This window comes from Panthera leo, chromosome B1 (assembly GCF_018350215.1).
Source record: "Panthera leo isolate Ple1 chromosome B1, P.leo_Ple1_pat1.1, whole genome shotgun sequence".
Lineage (NCBI taxonomy): Eukaryota > Metazoa > Chordata > Mammalia > Carnivora > Felidae > Panthera > Panthera leo.
Genome location: NC_056682.1, coordinates 159,212,724 through 159,238,413, shown reverse-complemented (window position 1 = coordinate 159,238,413; position 25,690 = coordinate 159,212,724). Strand labels below are relative to the sequence as shown.

At 37.6% G+C, this 25,690-nt stretch overlaps 1 protein-coding gene across 13 annotated transcripts in view; it reads left to right on the top strand.

The window, feature by feature from the left end:
- The window catches only part of REST (RE1 silencing transcription factor), a 104,330-nt gene that overhangs the window by 66,578 nt on the left and 12,062 nt on the right, over nucleotides 1-25,690 (top strand). For 3 of the 13 annotated variants that reach the window (XM_042936282.1, XM_042936281.1, XM_042936283.1), the window contains exons 3-4: nucleotides 4,380-4,463; nucleotides 11,865-17,332. In XM_042936282.1, coding sequence (XP_042792216.1) covers nucleotides 4,380-4,463; nucleotides 11,865-13,993 — 2,213 coding nt within the window. In that variant the 3' untranslated portion in view covers nucleotides 13,994-17,332. Of the gene's footprint in view, nucleotides 1-4,379; nucleotides 4,464-11,864; nucleotides 17,333-18,280; nucleotides 18,368-23,988; nucleotides 24,098-25,690 lie in introns of those variants that run through there. The other 10 variants (XR_006201938.1, XR_006201940.1, XM_042936288.1 and 7 more) reach the window with 9 other exon arrangements.

Genomic DNA, 25,690 nt, shown 5'->3' with positions numbered 1-25,690 from the left:
CTGAAGTCGGACGCTTAACCGACTGCGCCACCCAGGCGCCCCTCTCTCTCTTTTTTAAAAAAATATTTTAGAGAGAGAGGATGTGTGGGGGGGGGGGTGGGGAGGGAGGAGAGAGGCAGAAAGAAAGAGAAGAATCTTAGGCAGATTCCATGCTGAGCCCAACGTGAGCTATGTCCCACGACCCTGGGATCATAACCTAAGCCGAAATCAAGAGTAGGTTGCCGAGCTGACTGAGGCACCCAGGCTCTCTGAAGTCTCATTTTTTAAGAAAATGTTTGTAAGTTATTGGGACTTAATTTTCTCACGTTACATTTTTTGCTAAGAATTGGTACCTTTGAGGACTGATTGGTGGTCTGAACAAAATGGATGGGATAATCTAGTATGGTACTCTGGATCACAAATGAAAAGGGGTTGGTGGGATGCTGTTTGCATCATGTCCCTTTTGCAAGAGTTATCACTCTGCAGGACTGAATCCCACAGGTAGAGCAGGGCACACAGTAGGGAGAAGGAATCGATAGTGCTTTACTGAAGTGGTAGACTTAATAAAACTTGCAGGTGAAATTCTATTACAAGAAGGATGTCTGCAGCAAGATTTCTAAGCCCCAGGAAATAGCTACTGAATTTAAAGCTTTAAAATCTAGTCAAATAAGAGAATTTGTAGATCTTTTGGAATTTGTTGTAACCTTTGACTATCTCCATACTTTGAAACCATTTTAATTTCAGAATTGAAAAAGTTCAAACATTATAAAATTACATGGCATAGGAAATGAAAGTTACTTGGAACTTCTACCCCATTAAGTACTTAATAGTTTGAATTAAACAGACTAGCCTCATCTACAATGTCTTAAATTCCAGCTAGCATATATACTTCAGCCATAAGTACTTGATATTCATTTAATAATATTTTGAGAACCTTAGGGCTTAATTTAGATTGGCTGTGATCTGTAGAGCTTTAAGGTAGTAAGCATGGCATGACTTTAATCTGTACACTTTGATGAACTGTTTTAATTGAGGTATAACTGATGATGAACTTTTACAAATATGTGTACTCCTGATCACCATATCAGCACCCCAGTGCTTTTGTCTTGATACACTGGGATTTTTTTTGGTCAGTTGTATTTTGCTAATTCATATATTTCCTAAAAAGCTAAAAATGTTTTCAACAATAAATTTAAATTTAAATTTGTCAATTTAAGAATATTTTTAGAACCAAAAAAAAAATGGCAAAAACTGGAAAAGTGTTTCAGTATTCAGTATTTTGTGTGTATTTCCAATTTTTTTGTGAAGTGTTTTAAAAAAAATTTTTTTTTAACATTTATTTATTGTTGAGAGACAGAGAGAGACAGAGCGTGAGCAGGGGAGGGGAAGAGACTGGAGGAGATACAGAATCTGAAGCAGGCTCCAGGCTCTGAGCTGTCAGCACAGAGCCCTATGCCGGGCTTGAACTCACAAACCATGAGATCATGACCTGAGCCCAAGTTGGACGCTTAACCCTACTGAACCACCCAGGTGCCCCATGTAAAGTGTTTTTTTTAAACAATTCTTTGCCATTTCTTAATTTTTTTGTGTAGTGTTTTATTTTAATCTAATTGCAGTCTAGGTGACTAATTTTTTTTTTAATGTTTATTTATTTTGAGAGAGAGCGTGTGCATGTGTGTGTGGCAGTGGCAGAGAGAGAGAATCCCAAGTAGGCTCTGTGCTGGCAGAGGTCATGAGGAGGCTTAACCAACCGAGTGGCCCAGCTGCTCCTTTTTAAGGGTATATTTTGTGTACTGAAGTGTACCACCCACACCTTTTTTTCCACATTAATTTAATGTTGATTATTTCCACAGAAGGCTAACATTGGTTGTATGTATCTCTCATTTCACATTTTAGCGTTAAATTTGTGTGGTCTCAATGCTTTTTGAAAAGATTCTTTTCTCCTTAATGTCACCTTATTTATGATTTTTTTAAAAGCATTTTAAAACAGTTTGGTAGTGTATACATTGGAGGATAATATTTTGATTATATAAAGTGTGAGTATCTGGTGTTAAATGCATGGTTCTGAAGATTGTATGTATTTATGGAAAAATAAATTCATTTAGTGCTGAAGAGTTAAAAAACAATAGAATCACTTCTCACTTAAGTAGTCTAGTTTTCAGATTCACTTAATAGGTTTCTTCTGTTCTTTATTGAGTGCCCAGTATTAGGTACTTATGCTAATCTTCAGAACCGTCTATTGAGGAATACAAGATAAGTTATAATAGTCCATGTTTACTGAGAGGTAACTGTGAAGTAATGTGCCCAAGGTTAGATACAACTAAGAATCAAAGTTTGATTCTCTTTTTATGGTTAATTATCATGGTGGTGGGCTGAGGATTATTTTTATTTGGGTCTTCAATCAGAAGATTTTTAATTTTGTGTGTTTGATATTTAACCAGTTCACAAATTTTACTTTAAAAGATGACATTTTAACCTTTATTTGTGCCTGAAAAATCACTAAGTTTTCTAGAGTAGTTATGTGTATTTTGTAGAATTGAACAGATAGAAGCAATCTATTCTGTTATAAGGAATTTAAAATAAATTATTCTTAATTGATCCTTTATGTTAATCTATAATGGTATTTAATTTTTCTTCCATTAACTTTTTTTGGTAATAGCTTGATGGAGATACATTTTACATTACCATACAGCTAACTATGGATTGGCCCATTCTGGATGGTTCACATAAATAGTTAGTATATGGTCCTTTGTGACTACCTTCTTTCACTTAGCATAATGTTTTCAAGGTCCATCCATGTTGTATACACAGTACTTGTTTTCCTTTTATTGCCAAATAATATTCTCTTGGAGGGATATACAACATTTAGTTTATCCATTCATCAGTTAGAATATTTGGATTGTTGGGGCACCTGGGTGGCTCAGTCGGTTAAGTGTACAACTTAGGCTCAGGTCATGATATCACGGCTTGTGGTATCACATCGGGCTCTGTGCTGACAGCTCAAAGCCTGGAGCCTGTTTCGGATTCTGTGTCTCCCTCTCTCTCTGCCCCTCCCCCGCCCATGCAGTGTCTCTCTGTCTCAAAAATAAACATTAAAAAAAATTAAAAAAAAAATATTTGGATTGTTTCTGTTTTTTTGCTTTTGTGAATAATTCTATGAGCATTCATTTGCAAGTTTTTGTGGACATAAGTTTTTATTTCTCTTGGGTATGTACAGTTAACCCTTGAACAATGCAGGGGTTAGGGGCACCAACCCCGGTGTAGTCAAAAATCTGCATATACCTTTTGACTCCCTCAAAACTTAACCACTAGTAGCCTGCTGTTGACCAGACTCCTTGCCAATAACATAAACAGTCGATTAACACATATTTTGTGTTTGTGTTACATACTGTATTATAATAAAGTAAGCTAGAGAAAACATGTTAAGAAAATCCATGAGGAGGAGAAAATAAATTTACACTACTGTACTGTATTTATTGGGGAAAAAAAAGCACGTATAAGTGGACCTGCACAATTCAAGCCCATGTTGTTCAAGGGTCATCTGTGTATACCTGGTAGTGGAGTTGCTAGGCCATATGGTTTTGAGGAGCTGCCAAACTGTTTTCCAAAGTGGCTGCACTATTTTACAATCTCACCAGCAGTGTATGAGTATTCCAATTTTTCCATATCCTAACCAATACTTGATAACATCTGTCATTTTGATTATAGCCATCCTTGTGGGTATGAAATCTTCCATCTCATTGTGGTTTTGATTTGCATTTCTGTCATTGGTAAAGATAGTGTGCATCTTTTCATATACTTACTTGTCATTTATGCATCTTTACAGGAATACGCTCAACATTTTTTTAAAGGTTTTTTTTTAGTTTATTTATTTTGAGAGAGAGTGTGAACAGGGGAGGGGCAGAGAAGGGATCAGAGGATCTGAAGTGGGCTCTGTGCTGACAGCAGAGAGACTGATGTGGGGCTCAAACTCAGGAACTGTGAGATGTCTGAAGTCGGACACTTACTGACTGAGCCACCCAGGCACCCTTCAGTTTCTTCATGTGTGTAACGGGAAGTACCTACATCATAAGGTTGTTGCAGAGAGAAAAAGTGTTTAGAATATGCCTGGTACATAGTAAGTGCTCAACAAAGGTTACTTTCATTATCTTTTTTCACGGAGCTGGTTTAAGAAAGAAAATAAAGAGACTTATAAATACAAGGTATTAAGTATCATGATCGAAGCATGGACATGGGGTTATGGAGCCCAGTGCAGAGCCTGCTTAGGATTCATCCCCACCCCCCTCAATAAATAAACTTTAAAAAAAAAAAAGCTCAGTACTGTATGTATATTGTCTATATTGTTAGAATTGTATTTGCCTTATTTACCGTATTTAACCCTAATTATTATATTCTTGCAGGAGAACGCCCATATAAATGTGAACTTTGTCCTTACTCAAGTTCTCAGAAGACTCATCTAACTAGACATATGCGTACTCATTCAGGTTGGTGAGAAATGGGAACTCTTCTATGATTTTTAGTAAACAATTTGTCATGATAAGGAAGTTCTAGACCTGGAACTGGGTCGTTGTTTATGATTGATTTATTTTTAAAAGCAGTTTATGATTTCTTTTTAATAATTAGAAATTAGAGTGAAAAATTGGTGTTGTATTCATGTGGAGCTGTATTTAAATGTAGATTCTTAACAAGGAATCCATAGGTGGAACTCTTGAAACTGAATGTAAATGCACGCATGCACCTTTTCTGGGCAGAGGGTCCTTAATATTCACCAGATCTTCAACTTAGTATGACTAATAAAACTTGAACTACTAGCATAGACTAAGGCTATTATACAACCCCTACCTTCTAACCCTCTCTCCCACCCCAACACAATATAACACCATATTTCATAGTGTGTGGTTTTCAGGTTACAAGGATTCCTTCTTAACTTCAGTCCCTGAACTGTGGGTTTGTCCTCTTTTGAGAGCTGATAGGGCTTCTGTGGGCTGATTTACAAAAGCCAAACTTTAAAGAATAATGGATAATCCAGGATCTCAATTAATTTATAATAGATAAAATGCAGGACTAAAATAGATAATCCAGGATCTCAGTTTATTAATCTGTAATAGATAAAATGCAGGACTATAAATGCAGTAGATTTGTCCACTCTGGTGACTGAAATAATCATGATCACCAACCAGAATTGGTCTCCATTATCAAGATAGGTAGATGGCAAAATTAAAAAGTAAATGTTAGCTTAGGTGGTCTTGAATGGTTAATTCATTTTGGCTACAGTTGATCCTTGGTGAACTACCACATCTGATCAGAATACCCTACTTCCAAATTTAGAATATATACCCCTGTGGGGAAACTATGCTAAAATCTTCCTGTTAACAAAAGTATACATAGGCCCATCTCCCTTTAATAATTAATTGCCTTAAATTTGTGCTGTCTGGATAGCCACCAGCCTTATGTGGTTGTTGAGCTTGTGAAATGTAGCTAGTTTGAATTGAAATGTATACAATACATAGATGAATTCAAACTGAATAAAAGCATGTAAAATATCTATTTTGGGGTGCCTGGCTGGCTCAGTTAGAAGAGCATGTGACTCTTGATCTTGGAGTCTTGAGTTTGAGCCCCATGTTGGGTTTAGAGATACTTAAATAAATAAAACTTTAAAATACTGATTACATGTTGACGTGACATTGGTTATATTGGGTTAATTTTATCCGTTTTTTACTTTTGTAATGTGACTACTATAAAATTTAAAATTACATATATTGCTTGTATTTTATTTCTCTTGGATATCACTATTTTAAGTCAGTGAGTAACACTTGATTACAGATTCTGACTTGAGCAGCTGCGAAGGGGTCACATAATATGTGTGCTAGCTTTTCTTCATCCTACAGGTTTGTCATGTTAATATACTTTGAATGTTCCTTTTAAATCTCCTAAGCTATTAGTTGAGTCACTTAACCAGAAACCTGATTTTATTGCTTTGGGGTACGCCCTGGTTTCATTTTCTAAGGGTAGTTTGGATGCTCTCTCAGGCTTCGTTGAGGGTAGGCATCATGTTCTTTTGATAGATGTGACCTAGCCTTTAAAACATTTAAGAATTTTGTATGAGTTAACTCATTTTAGTCTTTTTTAAAAAAACTTTTGAGAGAGAGAGCAAGTAGGGGAGGGGCAGAGAGAGGGAGAGAGAATCCCAAGATCGATGCAAGGCTTGATCTCATAAATGGTGAGAGAGAAATCGAGTCAGACACTGAGCCACCTAGCACCCCTCATTTTAGTCTTTATTACTGTATTATCATGTATAAGTTCTATTACTGTCCCTGTTTTACCATTGGGGAAACTAAACTAACGCTTTGAGGGAATATGGCCATTTTTCCTGTAGAATGTCCCCCTTTCTGGATTTGTCTTATTTGCTTTCTCATGGTGTCATATAGTTTTTCCTTTGACCCTGTGCCTTGTATTAATTGTACACTGGAAATTAAATCTGAATGCTTGAATTCTACTTAATGTGTCTCATTTGAAGTCCTATCTGGTTGACCCATTATTAGTGTTGCTGGGTCGCTGGATTAGAATGATGACAAACTTGTATCTTTTTCATTGAGTCAATAATACTTGTGTCACTGTCTCAGTGTCTGGTGTTTTACACTAGTCAGTGACTTTTGTGTGAATAATTTTTGTGTTTGCTAGCTGTTGTCTTTTGAATCTCTTCACTATGTTAAAAAAGATGATACTCCTTAGTCGCTGTTATAGTACAGCAAGTATTTTAAAAGTCTCTTAATGAGTCGTAGCTACTATTTTTTTTTAATGTTTAAGAGAGAGAGGGAGAGAGAATGCCTTGTTGTTGGCACATAGCCCCATGAGGGCTAGATCCCATGAACTTGTGAGATCACGACCTGAGCTGAAATCAAGTCATGTGCTTACCTGATAAAGCCACCCAGGTGTCCCATTACTATTATTATTATTTTTTAAGATTTTATTTTTCTAAGTAATCTCTACATCCAATGTGGGGCTCAAACTCACAACCCCGAGTTCGAGAGCCGCATGCTCTGCTGGCTGAGGTAGCCAGGCATCCCAGTAGTAGCTATTATTTATTATATGCATGCCAGGCACTGAAAAATTAATCTTAGTACTTCTAAAATACTTAATCCCAGTTTATGGATTAGGACACAGGTGTAAGATAAATGCTTTATCTAAGGTTGTCATTCCTTTAAATCAGAAGAAGAGCTAAGATTTCGCCTTAAACTGCCTACCCTCCCATTTTCAGTTATCAGCAGTGTTAGAACATTATGGCTCAGAAAATGGCTCAAGAAGCTATAGCATAATGAAATTGAAACCACAGTGTATAGAGAGAGCAGATATTGTCTTTTATTGGATGCCAATGGTTTGAGACTCAAATAGGAAATAGTTTGTTTTGTGTATGAGTGTGCAGTTATTTCCAGCAGATCCTATATTTTAATGCTTTTAATAGAAGTTGCCAGTAGCGCTTGTAAGTAAAGTATGGCAATGTTAGATCAAATTGGGTTGGTAGTTTTTTCTTTTTAATGGATTGCATGGAGTGAATATCTTGGGTGCCTCATCTGTGGCCCGGAGTCTGAACTTTAAGGTCCCTATGGGCATGTTTGTTCCTTGTTCATGTGAGTGTATTTTAGGGAAGAAAACTGTGCTCAGTCTCTTATTTTTGGAAGAGATTAGACTCTATGGAGTCGGTACATTTTAGCTTCATCCATAGGGTTTGTCTTTTTAGGGCAAAGTAAGAAAGGATCAAAATGTTGATTAGGTGAAAAATTGTTATACTAAATTAATCTAACCTTATCTGGTGTTATTCTCCATTTTATTGGTGTTTCTCCCTAATGGTATTAAAGTATCCTTCACTTGGCTAGTCTTAATTACACTGACATTATATGTTCTCCCTTTCTTATTCTCAGAAATGGTACCATTTCATCCTGGATGAGATACTTAATTCTGGATGAAATACATCTAGTTTTGTATATGCTGTTAAATATTTGGCTAGTACCCCGTCTTGCTAGCATAGGAGTTCATCTTGAATATTTTTCCATAATGAGTGTAATAGATGTTTGTTAAAGGAGATTAACAACTTACCAAGTTCCACTTCCACGTATTACTCTTTTTAAGGTGGAAAAATATTTTATTCAATAAATTTATTTTCCTTTCACCAAGTATTTGATAATTATTATGGAGGCACTATTTTAATAGCTGGACTTATTTGAAAGGTATTGTGGTTTGACAGTCTTCATGAATTCTAGAATAAGCTTTTTCCCTGTTTGCTATTTTATTTTTCCCCTCATTAAAAAAAAAATATTTATTTAAATTCAAGTTAGTTAACATACAGTGTAGTATTGGTTTCAGAAGTAGAAGTCAGTGATTTATCACTTACATACAACACCCAGTGCTTATCCCAAGTGCCCTCCTTGATGCCCATCACCTATCTAGCCCATCCCCCACCCACCTCCCCACCAGCAATCCTCAGTTTGTTCTCTGTATTTAAGAGTCTTAGGGTTTGCCTCCCTCTCTGCTTTTTATCTTATTTTTCCTTCCCTTCCCCTGTGTTCTTCTGTTGTATTTCTTAAATTCCACATATGAGTGAAATCATACGATATTTGTCTTTTTTCTCATTTTAACATGTCATGTCAAATTCAACTTACTATGCAGTTTGGGGTTTTGTTGTCAGTAAACATTTTTTATTGAAGTATAGTTGATATATAATGTTACGTTAATTTCAGGTGTATAGAATACATTTTTAAACAGTATTGAGGTTCAATTTACACATGTGAAAATGCATACATGTATGTATCTGAAGTGTGCAGGTCAGTGACTTCACATGGTTTCTCCTGTTTGACTGCCACCTGGAGGAAGAACTGAAACATTTCTACACCCTCAGAAAAGTTTTCCCCTTACCCTTTCCAGTCAGTACTCCCTCATAGTCTATCTACCCCCAACTGATACTCTGACTTGTATCAAAAAGATTACTGTAATATTTTTCTATAAAATGTTTTTGACATTCATCCCATGCTGCTTTATCAGAACTTTGTTTTTATTGCTGGGTAGTAATCAATTGTGTGCCTCACTACTCTAAAAAAGGTCCCTTGTGGGGCGCCTGGGTGACTCAGTCGGTTAAGCATCTGACTTTGGCTCAGGTCATGAACTAGTGGTTTGTGGGTTCAAGCCCCACATTGGGCTCTGTGCTGACAGCTCAGAGCCTGGAGCCTGCTTCAGATTCTGTGTCTCCCTCTTTCTCTGTTCCTTCCCCGCTCTTACTCTGTCTCTGTCAAAAATAAATAAAGGTTATAAAGGTCCCTTGCTATTCTTTCCAGATTCTTGATAAAAACATGTAAAGCATATAAAAAAACTTTCTCCTTTTGAATTTGCTGTATACCTTTAAGTTAATTTGGGAAGAAAAAAATAGGCATCTGATACATGTATAAAGATGAAAAACAGATAAATATTATTAGAATTGGAAAGGAATTAAGTTAAAATCATTGATACAAGGCAAAAAATTATATTTACCTAGGTACTAATAAACTATAAAGTTTTGATGACTAAATCTTCTAATACAAGCAAGATTTAATGTCAAGAAAATAAAACTGAGGGGAAGGAATGGAGCAAGTAAACTTTGCCATCAAAATTTAAACAGATTTTTATGAACTCCCTTTCTCTGACCATTTCATATGTAGAGGCTAGCACTTTGATGCTTGCTATGTAAATACCCGTATTAGTTAGGAGTTATACAATGGTGATATTTCTATTAGCACAAATGTTTTCATAAAAAGATAAACTTCATTCATCAGCTATTAGAGGTAGGGTTTAAATGGAAAAGAGGATAGAGGTGTCTGGGTGACTCAGTTAAGCGTCTGACTGTTGATTTTGGCTCAGGTCAATCTCCTGGTCGTGAGATTGAACCTCGAGTTGGGCTCTGCACTCACAGCGCAGGGCCTGCTTGGGATTCTCTCTCTCTCTCTCTCTCTCTCTCTCTCTCTCTGTCTCTCTTTTTCTTACTCTCTCACTCTCTCTCCCTCTCTTTCTCTCTCAAAATAAATAAATAAACTTAAAAAAATGGAAAGGCAGGATAAACACATGAATCTTGCCTTTTGTTTACCCATACTAAATTACCGGTTCTGAAAGTGATGATTTATAGGTAATGTATTTGGACTGCTTGACTCTTTGCTCCAGACTAAGTGCTTTATATAGATTAAATTATTTTATAGCTCACAGCACTTAAAGTATTTTACAGATAAGGACATTGAACCTTACAGTTTTCAGTACGTTGCTTAATATCTCAGTGAGTTGGAAAAGAGCCCATATTTATTTGATCTCCCAGATAGTCTCATTCTAGAAAAAGTTCTTTTTTTTTAATAGTTTATATATTTATTTTGAGAGAGTATGAATGGGGAAGGGGCAGAGAGAGGGAGAAAGAGAATCCCAAGCAGGCTCCACACTGTCAACGCGGTGCCCAGTGTGGGGCATCATCCCATGAACTGTGAGATCATGACCTGAGAAGTCAAAAGTGGACTCTTAACCAACTGAATGACCCAGGTGCCCCTCTAGAAAAAATCCTTAACCATTATGTCACCTATCTTTCCCCATTCTGTGTCTATATATGTTAAGCAAATGTTTATCTCCACTGAGGTCATTTATGGAGAGGACAAGAAAGGGCCAAGTAATGCAGCATGTTGTAGAAACCTCTATTTATGAATCTCTTAGTGGACTAATGTGGAAAATGAGTTGTCCAATTAGCTATATAGCCAATCTGATATACCTGGATAAGTTTTTGTTTTTGTGATTATTTTTATCATCAGACATTTTTTTAATCATGTAAAGCTTACCATGGTTTTACTTAATGTCTGAGAAATTTGCTTTATGAAAAAATTAGATTTGCTATGAATTTGATAATGTTTGAGAGATGAATTTTCATAAATGTCAATTTCCATTTTTCTACTATGCATTCCATTGGACCAGTGGGGTATGGATACCATTTGGTAATATTTACTAGAGTGTGATCTAGATGGGTATGTATTCAGGTAGAATGTGTTAATCTTACACCTTTAATTTGGGGGTGGGGGTGGTTTTGGTTTTGTATGTACCTGTGATCTGTGATCATGACTTTCTTCAATTATTTTACATACCATATCTATTTGTATGCCCTTTCTCATTTATGTAGTTTCTTTGTTCGTTTGTTAGAAGAAGGTAGGGAAAAATTAAGAAAGGGTTTCTGGCTTTACTATATTTTTGCTTTAAAATAACACTTCTGGCTGGAAGAACTTGCTGAGTGAAACTTTACTTTTGCAGGGATGGACAAAAGAGTTAAATTTAAAGAAAAGGCCTTTTGCTCCCTGAGGCCAAAACTTTTGTTTTACAACTTCTACATGGAAGATCTGGGAATATAGCCTGGAGTGTAAGATCTTTCTTTTGAAGTCTCAAGATTTATCTTCAAAATGGATGGGAATTTTACATTCTGCTCCATTATACATTTGTTTTAACTGAACATAAAACATTTAAAATTATCTTTTCTCTTTGAGTGCCCTTGTCCCAAAATTCACATCCAGAACCCAACTAACTTTGCCAATAATTGTTGTGTACTTCTTGATGAATTGCTGTTCTCGTATAGTGTTTGAGAGCTCTAGCTTCATGAACTTTTTAGAAGGTGATGCTTAAATGAGATCATTGTTCCTGCATTTGGTGTGAGAATTAATGTCAAGGGGTAGAGAAAAGATCTACAAATAAATATGGTAAATGTAAAGTGCATGATACAGTCTTTTCAATGAATAGTTTTTGTGTGTGTTTTTTAAACATATATCCAATTCCCTATATTTTAATAAAAACTTGAATTCATTTCTTAATCTCTGTCCTCTCTAACATCTCTTGTTTACCTTCAGGTGAGAAGCCATTTAAATGTGATCAGTGCAGTTATGTGGCCTCTAATCAACATGAAGTAACCCGCCATGCAAGACAGGTTCATAATGGGCCTAAACCTCTTAACTGTCCACATTGTGACTACAAAACAGCAGATAGAAGTAACTTCAAAAAACACGTAGAGCTACATGTGAATCCACGGCAGTTCAATTGTCCTGTATGCGACTATGCAGCTTCTAAGAAGTGTAATCTGCAGTATCATTTCAAATCTAAGCATCCTACTTGTCCTAATAAAACAATGGATGTCTCAAAAGTGAAACTAAAGAAAACCAAAAAGCGAGAGGCTGACTTGCCTGATAACAACATTACCAATGAAAAAACAGAAATAGAACAGACAAAAATAAAGGGGGATGTGGCTGGAAAGAAGAATGAGAAGTCTGTAAAAGTGGAGAAAAAAGATAATGTTTCAAAAGAGAAAAAGTCTTGTAGTAATGCTTCAATCCAAGTGACTACCAGAACTCGCAAATCAGCAATGGAAACTAAAGAAATGGATGTGCACGCAGGAAATAATTCAGAAGCAACCTGTAAAACCAAGAAAGGCAAAAGGAAGATGGAAGCTGAAGCCCATCCCTTACAAGATCCTGTTAACGAGGAGGAACCTGTGACAAAAAAGAAAAAGAAGGCAGAAAGCAAATCCAAAAATAATCAGGAAGTGCCAAAAGGTGACAACAAAGTAGAGGAGAATAAAAAGCAAAATACCTGCATGAAGAAAAGTACAAAGAAGAAAACTCTGAAAAATAAGTCAAGTAAAAAAAGCAGCAAGCCTGCTCAGAAGGAGGTTGCTCAGAAAGGGCCTGCTCAGACGGAGCCCTCTCCCAGGGGGCCTGCACAGACAGAGCCTTCTCCCAGGGGGCCTGCACAGACAGAGCCTTCTCCCAGGGGGCCTGCTCAGAGGGAGTCTTCTCCCAGGGGGCCTGTGCAGATGGAGCCTTCTCCCAGGGGGCCTGCTCACCGGGGGCCTGCTCAGATGGAGCCTTCTCCCAGGGGGCCTGCACAGACAGAGCCTTCTCCCAGGGGGCCTGCTCAGACGGAGCCTCCTCCAAGGGTGCCTGGGCAGACGGAGCCACCTCCTGTCCCAGAGCCTGCTCAGACGGATATGGGTCAGAGGGAGCCGCCTCCTGCCACAGAGCCTGCTCCAACAGAGTCCCCTCCTTCTGTGGGGCCTGCTCAGATGGAGGTAGTTCAGATGGAGCCTCCTCCCACAGAGCCTCCTCTTCACATGGAACCAATTCCCAAAAAGTCTCCTCGAAAAGATAATAAAAAGGAAAAGTCCCACACGCAGAGTGAAATGGCACAGAAGGAGCAAGTCCTTATTGAAGTTGGCTTAGTGCCTGTTAAAGATAGCCAGCTTCTAAAGGAAAGTGTGGGTGCGAGAGATCTCTTACCACCATCAACACCACTGCCAAAGGAAAACTTAACAGAAGAGGAGTCAAAAGACCAAAAATTATTCACCGAAGACGAAGGAAATAAAGAAGCCCCTCTTCAAAAAGAAGTAAAAGAGGCAGATAAAAGTCTAGCTGGTGTTGCTGCTATTATCAATGAATCTGCTAATATTTCATCCTCTGAACAAAACTTGAATATGCCAGAGGGTGAAACTTTAGATGGTGAGTGTCAGGCTGGCGCAGTGCTTTGTGAAATGGAAATGGACACTGATGAGAACAAAACAGAGAATCCCCCTGGCAAAGACTCAGCAGTTGAAGAACAAATGTCACCACTGCTGCTTCCCCTAGCAATAGAAAACCATCAAGCAGTGTCCAAAACTACTGCGACATCACCTCCTGTCACCACGGCAGTAAATGAGTCTCAGGAAATGGATGAAGACGAAGGCATCCATAGTCATGATGGAAGTGATCTAAGTGACAACATGTCAGAGGGTAGTGATGATTCTGGATTGAATGGGGCCCGGCCAGTTCCACAAGAAACCAGCAGGAAAAATGCTAAGGAGGCCTTGGCAGGCAAAGTGGCTGAGGGAGATTTTGTTTGTATCTTCTGTGATCGTTCTTTTCGAAAGGAAAAAGATTATAGCAAGCACCTCAATCGCCATTTGGTTAATGTATACTTCCTTGAAAAAGCAGCTAAAGGGCAGGAGTAATTAAACGTAGGATAAGGCTTCAGTTCTTAGTTTATAAGATCTATTACATTTAATATTCATTTATAGTTATAGACAACGTTTTATTTTTTAAATTGCTTTAATTAGTGTCCAATGTTGATTTTTAAGTGGCACTCTTTTTCTTAGGATTCTGTACACCTATTGATGGGTAAATTTTAGCATATCCAAGGAAGTTAGTGTACTAAACCAGCAGACTCCTAAATCTGTTAGTTTATACATTTAATTGAAATGAGAAGGCCAAGGTGGTATTGTAGCATTCCGTTGCTTTGTCTGGCTGTAATTTGTCACTTTTCTCGCCATGTCTGTCGTCTTGTTTCACTTTAGTGTTTTCTTAGTTCCTGGTTTAGCGCTATAAAAATTGGCATACGTAAATAGCAAATTACTTGAAAAATTTGCCTGCTTTATATAAAGTTAGCACTTTAAAATTTTTTTAGAGATGAGAAGAGACATTTAAATTGAAGAAAAATTCTCCCAACAGTGGACATTGTATCAGTCCAGGTATTTACTTCCTGAATTTTGATCAATATTTCTTATTTGTGTGTGTTAATTGTCATAAAAACAATGATTTTGGTGTGTGTGGTTTTTTGGGTTTTTTTTTTGTTTTTTTTTTGTTTTTGTTTTTTTTTTGGTGCTTTAATGGCTTAAGATGTTGCACATTGTTGTTTTTTTTTAACCTATGCAGTTCAATTTTTTTCTAGAAATAGCATTTGTGTTGAACAGTAACACTTTATACATATATATGCATGTTTATTTTGTCCTCTTTGGAGGGATGCTTTTAGTCTTGTTTGCAAAAGGGCAGTTTTCCTTTTCCTTTGCTGCAATTGTCTTTTTTGCAGAATATGTGTGCAAATTTGTGAGCAAATGAAACATGCAGGTTCAATCCATTGATTTTGAATTTCACATCTTATATCTATGCCAGAATCTGTATTTCACATAAGTTATTTATTTTAAATGGATGTAGTGAATTCACAGCTCTCATTTTGACCTGTACAAGAAACAAACCACTAGGCTCTATATTGAACAGATTTTTATCTCAGAAACCAACCATAAGTGAAAATTTTTGGCTTGTTTTAGTATAGCTACTTCCTAAATGTTCAGTGTTAAGTCATATCTTTGAGGAAAACCTTTTTACATAGATGGTTGGTGTCCATATGGCTACTTGGCTGAATAAAGAACTGAAAGTGATATTTGGAAACTGCAAACCTGGAATTAGGAGACATAATTACTCTTTCAAGTTATACAGAATATCAGTTGTGAGAGTCCAAAGCCATAGCAATTACACAGGAAACCTAGGTGGAGAGAAGTAGTATGAGTGCTGGGAGACCAGCTGCTACTTACTTCCTATGAATACAGTGCAAAAGGCAGGTGAAACTTAAGTACAGTCCAGATTTTAAAAATCACACTTTCTCAGGGATCTCCACAAACTAGTGGGTGTCCTGGCTGTCTCTGACAGCCTCTTTCTACAGGTGAGGCCTCAAATGAATTGCAGCTATCCTGGTGTTCCCATGGGGGCACTTTGTATGAAGAAAGAGTGTACTCCCAAACTTTTTTGGTAGGTTCTTTGGCCAGTTGCCAAAGAATATGAAAGAATCCAACATTGGATTTTTCTTGCTGATAGCAATTATTCATTACAGTAAAAGTGTGATCCCAATAGGGAATCTTGAACAGTGCTGATCCTCCCATGTTCTGTTCTGAAATAACCACTTTCTATGTCATTTATTTTCTTTTATCTGATGATCTCTTTGAGGCAGGTTTCAGAGTTTGGCAATGCAACATGAAAGATTAGGAAAAGCATTGATGAAGTGTGGGTGGAAAACTTGTTAAAAATCTGAGAGTGAAGTTTGAGTTAAAAGACATTTGAACTCGGAATTGACTGGGAGGCCAAAGATTTAAAGAAGAGAAGATTCTCTCAAGACATGAGGAGTAAGTTGTGTGTTAATGGTGTGTGTTTTGTGTGCATGAATGGGAATTTGTAAATGATGTTGAATTCTAGGTGAATTCATGGCTCCGACAATCATTGTCAACAGAAGATCAAGCTGCAAATATTTATGTTTTAAAACTTAAATTATAAAGCTAGTTAAATCTTTCTAACAACTAGTTTTAATGTTCATGGGTACATTTTATGTAAGTTACCTTTTACATTATATATGAAAAGACTCATGTTAAGTACAGATTGGAGATTGGGAATCAGTTTGGGGAAAGTTTTGTGGATTCTTTCATGCTACAAAAGAAAACAATTAGACTTCTAGGGAATTGGACTAATTTTCTTACCTAGTTTTTAAGACTAGAATGGTAAAAACAAAAATATGAAGGAAATTAAAACCCCTTATTATTAAATTGATCTGTGAAAACATTGTTACTGGAAATTGAGTGGGACTTGAGGCCTTTCTTCCAGAAAACAAGGACTTGATTGTCAGGCCTATATTAGGTTCTGAACTTTAATGCCATGTATTTGTACTTGTTAAAAATTGTTTCAATGAAAAATATATTAGTAATATGAACTTCTGGTCTAGTTGGGAGTTCTTCCATTTGAAAAATGTGATATTTGCATGGAACTGTTTGAATCTTTGTTTTCTCAGTTTCCCCTCCACTGGATAGAATTGAAACTAGAATTTTCCCTTTTGTTAAAGGAATAAAAAGTGAACATGTTATTTGTAAATTGATGTTTAGTAACTAGAGATAAACTTGAAATGCTAGAATACATTATAAGCCTAATCCTAGGTAGTCTTATGAAAATGTATCTCTTTTATCTATCTTTTGAACCTATATTCACATTGGTCTTCAAGATATCTTAAGTTATATTTTTTCCTCTTTTCAGAGCTGCTTCTTTGGGGCTACTTTTTTAAATTGAGGTGTAATTCATAAGGGGCTACATTTCTGATAAGGTTTCTTATAACTATGGTTGGATGTTTTGCTCTAGTCTTCCAAGAAGGGCCATTTTATTTTTTAGAGTCACTTCTAAGGTCATGTGGTCTTTAACTTTGGGGACTATTTTGCATATAAGTGCTAATGCAGGTAAATTTAAACCCAAGTAGACCTCATCACATGTCACCCCATGAATGTTGACAATGGAAGGAATACCTTGCCTGTAGTATAATATCAGTTCTGGACTGAAAAGCTGGGGAAGAAACTTAATTTTCTTTTTTGCATAAATCAGAAAAACAGCTAGTGTGCAGTTTCCTTGTTGACCTCAGCAGATGAACTGAGCTGATAGTGTTAATTCAGATTGAAGAAATTATCTGAATCTTGGTTTGTGTAGACTTACAATCTACATGCAATATTAACTAAATCAGATAGCTTTTACATTTTCACGTGTGTGCATAGGCTCTCCCCACCCTTTTCAACATCCACTAGTTAATTGATCGTTTTAAACTGGCATCATTGAAACATTACAACAATGTTTTGTTGCACCAATTTTATAAACTTTTACAGTGCAATACGTGTTATTTTTCCGAGACAAACCAAAGGTTAATTTCTCAAGGTTCTTGCTGCCTGCTTTAGCAGCATTTGATGGGAGGATCTTTTATATACATTTATGATAGATGAAAAAATAAACCAGATTGCAAATCTTTTTTTTTTTTTTTTTTTTTTTTTTTTAATGCTTAAACCATGTACCAAGTTTTTGGTCCAAATTGTGTAGGATAAGTTAAACTTAAATTGCATTCTATTAACCAATATGAGTGTATTTCTGTAAGCATAGTTATGTTGAAATAAAGTTTTAAAAAGCATTTTATGCCTTTGTTCATTATTGGTACATCAAGTATTGAAGAACCAAATTTGTTTTGCTGTAATTGCAAGTATATCAATTCCAAAACTATAGGTCTGATAGCCCGTGGTAGGTAGAAAGGTCATGGCAGTCTGTTTGGGGTAACAATCCAGTGGGTAGTAGTCCAAAGCATATCTTTTCTAAATGGTGCTTTCTCAGAGATGGTCATCAGGAAGAAACAACCTAAAGACAATTCATAGTAGGTTTTACATAATAATTACTTACCAACCCTTAACAGTTTTAACATAAATATCCTTTCTCAGTAGTAGCAGGCCTGGTGTTAGTACGTTTTGACTCATAATTAAAAAGATGCATTGAAGGGAAAATAAGTTGAATTACACTGAGTGTTGACAGCCAGGGTACCATTTTAAGAATTTTACTGTGTTTAGCGGAGTTCTGAGAAGAAAATGAAACTCAAGGGAAAGTGATAAGCCATGTTCTTAATAAGAGTCTGCTTTTTTTGTTAATGGAAAAACATGTGTTTTTAATGTGTTTTTGTTGAGGTGGAAAAAAAGGGGGAGAGGGTGATGGAGAAAACTGTGCAGAACATCAAAACAACTGGATTGCATTCTGTCCTGATATGGCAAGTGACCCGGAGTGTGTTGAGTCCTAAAGAATGGGATGTTTCATACTGATGAGAGATTCACCTTCTGACTTCTTTTGCAAGACTCCTATCAGCAAAAAAGCAAAATGAATTTGCAAGATTTATTTTATTGGCATGGTAGAATCAAGAACAAGGAGCCTGAAAGTTTGCCCGACCAAGGATATGTGGGGAATTTATCTTGAATATAAATGCTATTGATGTCTGACTTGGTTTGTTATCTTTAATGAGTGAAAGAGTGGTTACAAGTGTCTTTCTCTAGTCCCTTTCTACCTCTTTTCCAGAGGCTTACCCTTGTTAGGATGTCTACATACGTGCTACATTTACACTTAACCAGTTGGCCATCTTTTTTTCTCCCCAAGTTCTCAGGGCTTGACTCATTTGTAGGTAGTTACAGTGTAGAAGTATGAGCTTCCAGCCAGGGTACTTCACAGCACTCTCCTCAGCTCCATAAAGGCAGATTGGTGAAGGTGCTAAGAACAATGTGCTAGTGTTTGGTAATAAGGGAAAGTTTCAGTGTTAAGAAATTGCCTTTTCAAAGGATTTTGATGCTCACTGTATCAAGTACTCTGTCAGCCTTTGAGATAGAGCTGGGTTCACAATGGGCCTCTCTTCCTAAGCACTATAAATGGGCAAACCATTTTAACTTTACTGACCTAATTTCTTCATCTATAAAAGGGGATATATGGAATTACTATCCAAAGAGTGGCTTTGAGTGTTAAATGCTTATGAAGCGTTTACGCTGGTGCTTTTATTAGGGCCTCTTTTAGCTACATGAAAAGCCAAGTAAGTATCCTTAAATATATAAAGTCCTTCCTCTATTTGGGCATGATTAAGTTGTACAGTTCACCTGCTTATCTTGCAAAACTGAGCTTTTAATGTTAAAGTAGTACGTGGGCTTTTGTATTAAACTATATTGTAATATCTTAAGAGTCAGAATGCTTTTATTTTTTTTCCAAATGCTTTTATATTCATTGCTTTATTTAAGCGGCTAAAATAGGTCCTGGTCCTTAGTAGGGTAAATGGTTGCCCAGGCCGAGAATTGTGTGTGGTGAGTGTTTTTCCTTGATTTCAGCTAATTGATATATGATGGTAGTTTTACTGTAATTTTAAAATTCTGATAATGCAGAAATCTCTTCATTTATAGGCAAAGGTATTTTTCTGGATGCAAAGAGAGTCAATCCAAGTAGCAAGAAATAGCAAATCTTGAGAAAGAGTTTTTATTAAGAAACTTGATTTTAAGAAAGGTTCAAACTTACAGAGAAGTTGCAAAAAATGTTACCTTGAAATTTTGTGTACCTTTCATGTAGATTCACTCACATTTGCTTTCTGTATATTATGTATGTATGATTTGCTGAACCACCAGAAATTAAGTGGCATACCCCCTTTATCTCTGAAAATTCAGTTTGTGTCTCCTAGGGATAGGGCATTCTCTTGCACAACCACATTATATAGTTATCAAATTCAAAACTTTTAAGATTGGTATAGTATTTATATTACAATCTATATTCAAATTGTGCCAAATGTCTTAACTACTAACCTTTAACAATCCCCCTGTTCTATCACCCATTGCATTTGTTGTCTCATTTCTTCAGTTTCCTCTTAATTTGGAACAGTCCTCTAGCCTGTTCTTCACAACAGTAAGAGTTTGAAAAGTTCATGCCAGCTGTTTAAAAAATGTTAATTTAGATTATTCTAGTTGTTTCCTCATGCCTCAATTCAGGTTATGCATTTTGGAAGGAATACTAAATACTGGTGCATTGTACCAGAAGGCACACATCATGTCAGTTTAACCCATTATTGGTGTTCACTCTTAGTTAAGGTGTTGTCCACCAGATTTCTCCATTGTAAAGTTATTTTTTCCCTGTATAATATTCTGTGGGAGGATATATTGAAACTATCTGAACTTTCAACAAACCCAATGATTTTAGCATATAATTAATATTTTTTTACAGTTTATTATTTTTTTAATTATTTTTTTTTAACGTTTATTTATTTTTGAGACAGAGACAGAGCATGAATGGGGGAGGGTCAGAGAGAGAGGGAGACACAGAATCTGAAACAGGCTCCAGGCTCTGAGCAGTCAGCACAGAGCCCGACGCGGGGCTCGAACTCACATACCGCGAGATCGTGACCTGAGCCGAAGTCGGATGCTTAACCGACTGAGCCACCCAGGCGCCCCTTTACAGTTTATTTTTGAGAGAGAGCATGAGCGGTGGAGGGGCAGAGAGAGAGGGAGGGAAAGAGAATCCCAAACAGGCTCCACCTCACAAACCATGAGATCATAACCTGAGCCAATATCAAGAGTGGAACGCTTAACCAGCTGAGAACTGAACCACCCAGGTGCCCCTAGCATATAATTATTTTTGCTTGAATCAGTTATACCTTCTGTTTGCTGGTACAGGGTCTGTCAAGAGGGGCTTTTTCTTCCCATAGACTCCAGTTCTTGTTTCATGCATTTTACCTCAATTCAGCCAGTGGGGGGTTGCCCTTTCTGACTCCTTTAATAAGGCTAAGTTACATTCTGTTAATACATTGAGGATTCTTATTTATGACCAAATACTTTGAAACATACCAGATTTCTCTCTGCATAAGTCCTAACAGTATTGTAAAATTATGAAAGCTTGCTGGGATGTCTTAAGGGATAAACTGCAGGTGGAAATTTACCTGTGGTCAAGATTCTGTCACCAGAAGGGGCAATTTCAGAGAATCATGTCCTAATTCTACACTGATTTTTGAAATGCTACATACACCTTTTATTTCTTCATGTGTGTGCCCTAATTGCTTTTTTAAAATCACATAATGCAGGGGACCCTGGGTGGCTCAGTTGGTTAAGCACCTAACTATAGCTTATGTCGTGATCTCACAGTTTGTGAGTTCAAGCCCTGCATTGGGCTCTCTGCTGTCAGCACAAAGCCCACTTCAGATCCTCTGTCCCCTTCTTTTTCTGCCCCTTCCCTGCTTGCACTCTCTATGGCTCTCTCAAAAGAAACATAAAAAAAATCACATAATGCAGGGGCGCCTGGGTGGTTCAGTCAGTTAAATGTCTGACTCTTAATTTCAGCTCAGGTCATGATCTCAAGGTTCATGGGATCGAGCCCCACGTTGGGCTTTGTGCTGACAGCACAGCCTGCTTGGGATTCTCCCTCTCCTCTCCCCTGCTTGTGCGCACGCGCTCTCTCTCTCTCTCTCTCTCAAACATTGGAAATAAATTCTGAAGCACAGAAAGATAAAATTTCTTAAAAAATCACAATACGTATGTAAATTCTCAAAATTCAAATAAGTAAATCCATCTTGAATAGCTCTCTTATAAACCTTTCTCTTTCTAGAGTTAACTACTGTCAATGGTTTACTGTTAACTTTTTACCTCTATCTGTATACATATTAAAATGTTTTGTTTCTATGCTTTGACATAAATTGAATTATTGATTTTGCAATTTGCAGAATTTGGAGATCTTTGTCAGTAGTTAAGCATCTTCCTCATTCTTTGTAACTATTGCATAATGTTCCAAAGGGTGGATGTGTCAGGTTTTTATCACTTTAATGCCTATTCTCTGGCCTCCTTATTGCCAAAATTGGTTGACAATCTGGAGGTATTCTGAGAGTGGAAACCATATAAAGTGAGGTTCAGAGAACTCATAATTTCTTACAGTCTTAAAAATTACATTGGTTTATGCTTGTGTTCTTTAAAAAAAATTTCTTTAACATTTATTCATTTTTGAGAGACAGTGAGTTGGGGGGAGGGGCAGAGAGAGCGGGAGACACAATCTGAAGCAGGCTCCAGGCTCTGAGCTGTCAGCACAGAGCCTGACTTGGGACTTGAACTCACAGACCGCTAGATCATGCCCTGAGCTGGTGGTATGCTTAACCAACTGAGCCACCCAGGTGCCCCTATGCTTGTGTTCGTAAGATAGAACTTCTTTCAGGTTTTCTAATACTAATCAAGTCTTGCACTTTTTATGTTAAAGGTTTTTTGGTGTTTTTTTTTTTTACACAGAGGATGTATATATTTGGAATGTTTATTTTCGTGTTGCTTAAAATAGCAGAATGATGAGTAACATGTCCAATATTTAATGTTCAGCATAGATGTGGGTAATAGTACCTCACACTCAGCTAACATTACTGGGATGAATGAATTATCCACATGATGATATAGTAAGGTATTACAATAATTTAAGGAGGTCCCTATTTGAGCATAGATCTAACTAGCTGGGTCATGTCTACTATACTAGTGTGGGGAGAATCTTACTGGCTTGAAACAAAGATCTTTCCGATGAGTTGCTGTTGTGCCCTGTGCACGGAAGTATGAAATTCCATTAAAGGAAGCTGTTGTTAGAAATAAAATGGCTGATTTTGTGTAAAAGTAGATATGACCCATGATCCATGTGAGACAACCTTGGAGACACTCATGTCGTTGGGAAACAGTGCAAGCTGGAGATCCTGCATTAGCATCTAGGAGTAGAAGTACTTGTAAGTACCAAGCAGTATTCTAAGCACATCACATTAACTGAATCCCCTCCTCATCACTGAGAAGTAGGTGGCTAATTCCCACATTGCATCCTACAGACAAGTGAATTGCTAGATGTCACAGTAGGAAGTGGCAGGTCTGTGCCACATTGCCTTTATTAAATGAAGAATATTATGTGGGGAAAATGGATGTTATAAAAGGAGAAATTAGGAATGGGGATCAAAAGGATTTCCATCTAATCTGAATGTCCTCAATTATAATGTTCTATTAACATGATAAGGGCACTTTATTTTGAAGTATGCTTCATGCCCAGTGTGGAGCCCAGTGTGAGGCCTGGACTCAGAGCCCTGAGATCAAGACCAGAGCTGAGATCAAGAGTTGGATGCTCAAAAAAAAAAAAAAAGAGTTGGATGCTCAACTGACAGAGCCACCCAGGTGCCCCAAAAGGACACTCTTTAAATAGGCTTTCCTCTATCATAACTTCTAACCAGTTTATATTCACTAAAGACCATATGAGAAGCTTACCAGCAGTAGTCAGATTAATTTCACCTTTTCGAAATAAACCAGGATAAAACCATTTTGCCCTGATCCTACTTAAGCCTAGTTCTGAGAGCAGAAGCTGGCATTTTTGCTATGTTTTTATATTTAAGCTGGCATTATTAGATAAGCCACTGTATTCATTATGTGCATAGCTATTTGAAAGTATAAGAATGTCATAATTTAATGTGGAAAGAGCTGGATTTATTTGAAAATGCCCTTGGTTCTTGGGCTCTGCGAGCCTGCTGTATTATAGGCCCGGATTCTTTGTCCCATCTGATCCATTGATTAAAATCACAATTTGAAGACTTGGCAGGAGGTGCATGTCTCCTAGTCTCCCAGAATTGATTGGGAGTGGTGGAGACAGTCATAGGCTATCCACCCTCCACAACAGGGAGGAAGGAGAGTGACAGATGTCCCTGACATGGGTTTCTATGTTTTCACTTAATTTTTTAAATTAAAAAAAAAAAAAAAAAAAAAGCTTCTCTTTCTGCTGTCCTCCCACATGTCTCATTTCTTGTTGAACAGTCACAGAAATAATACTGATAGCAGTAATAGTAATAGGCATTTCTCTCCTCGTCTTTTGCCTTTTTGGTGTTTTTCAGTGTGAGCACGCACATACGTAAATGCACGCAAAGACTGCTGAATTCTGCACAAACACTGGCTGGAGTACTGTCTGTGATCAGCAGTTGGCTTACTGGCAAGCAGGCCCAGGTCAGTCCACCCCATGCAGCTTAAGACAGAGGGTGCTATTTCAGGGCCTTTGTTTCAAGTCCATGAACTTCTGAGGAAAGGACCCTTGAGATCCCCTGGGCTGTGCTCACACACATGGGAAATGTGCTCCGTAGCAGAGCCTGAAAAGTTGTAGATGATCTGTCTTGAGACCTTTGCAGATCCCCAATCCTGCCAGAAAATTTGATCAGTTTGAGTAAATATCAATTAAGTGTCCTCTTCAGACTGTTTACAATTCTGTAAATACACAATACAGCTTTAAGAATCTTGGGGCGCCTGGGTGGCTCAGTTGTTGAGCATCAGACTCTTGGATTCTGCCCAGGTCATGATCTCACAGTTTGTGAGTTTGAGCCCTGCGTTGGGCTGATGGTGTGGGGCCAGCTTGGGATTCTCTCTCCTCTCTCTTAAAGAATCTTTCATGGTATAACTTCTTACCTAATTTTTTTTTTAATGTTTATTTTTGAGAGAGAACAAACGTGAGCAGGGGATGGGCAGAGACACACGCACACAGAATCCAAAGCAGCTCCAGGCTCCCAGCTGTCAGCACAGAGCCTGATGTGGGGCTTGACCCATGAACCCAGAGATCACGACCCGAGCCAAAGTCGGATGCTTAACCAACTGAGCCACATAAGCACCCCTCTTACCTAATTTTTTCACTTTGATGATCATTTTCACATTAACTGGTGGGCATAGCTCAAACTGTTTCTTTTGGGTGGCAACCATTTTTAACCTGTGCTGCTTTTTGTTGAACGTAATCCCATTGTACTTCCTTCCACCACCCTCCAAGGCTGAGACGTGTAGTGGGGTCTGCCTCCTTTTCCCCTTGGAGAACACTGGATATTTAGAAGAGAGGTGCCTTTTTTGTTTGTTTGTTTTTTGCACATCTGGTTAGAGTTTTCAAGTTGAGAGATTTTACGGTTTGATGGGATTGAAGCCAGGGAGCTAAAAAAGCCCAAATTCTGCCCTGGCAATTACTCTACCTCAAGAGTTCCTGGGTAAGGTGGGGGGCTCTAGTGGGATAGAAATTAAACTAATACTTTTATCAAATTTCTAGATACCCTAGTATACATTTCTAGTAAAACATTGATTCAAAGACAGTTTTAGGAGCAAGTGGGACCACCTATATGATTCCTTGTGCTTCCCATTCCCTGCTCCAGTCTAAGCCAGGGCCCAGTGTGTTCCCCCAGGACTGTAAAGGGGAGGGGCAGAGATGGAGAAATGCTGGTAGGTGGCCAGGGGTTAAAAAGAGGTTCCAACCCCATGTCACTCCACCCCTCACCCTGGTTGTGGAGCCAGGAAAAGAAGCTAGGGTCTCAGGATCCTCAGCTTGGGTTCTGCCTGAAACCTCTTTTTTCCTTCCTGGGGAGCAGCAGGATACTGTTTTGAGATCTAAAGGTCCTTCACTTCTGTATTCTCATTGCCTTTCCCACCACAGAGACTTTGTAAATAGCTGACTTCCTGAGATAGCTTTCTGGTATGGTAAGTGCTCCATGGGGGTGGAGATAGGCTAGATTTGAATCTGAATGGATTTTTTTTTTTTTCACTTTAAATGTATGAAAGTAACACATGCACAGT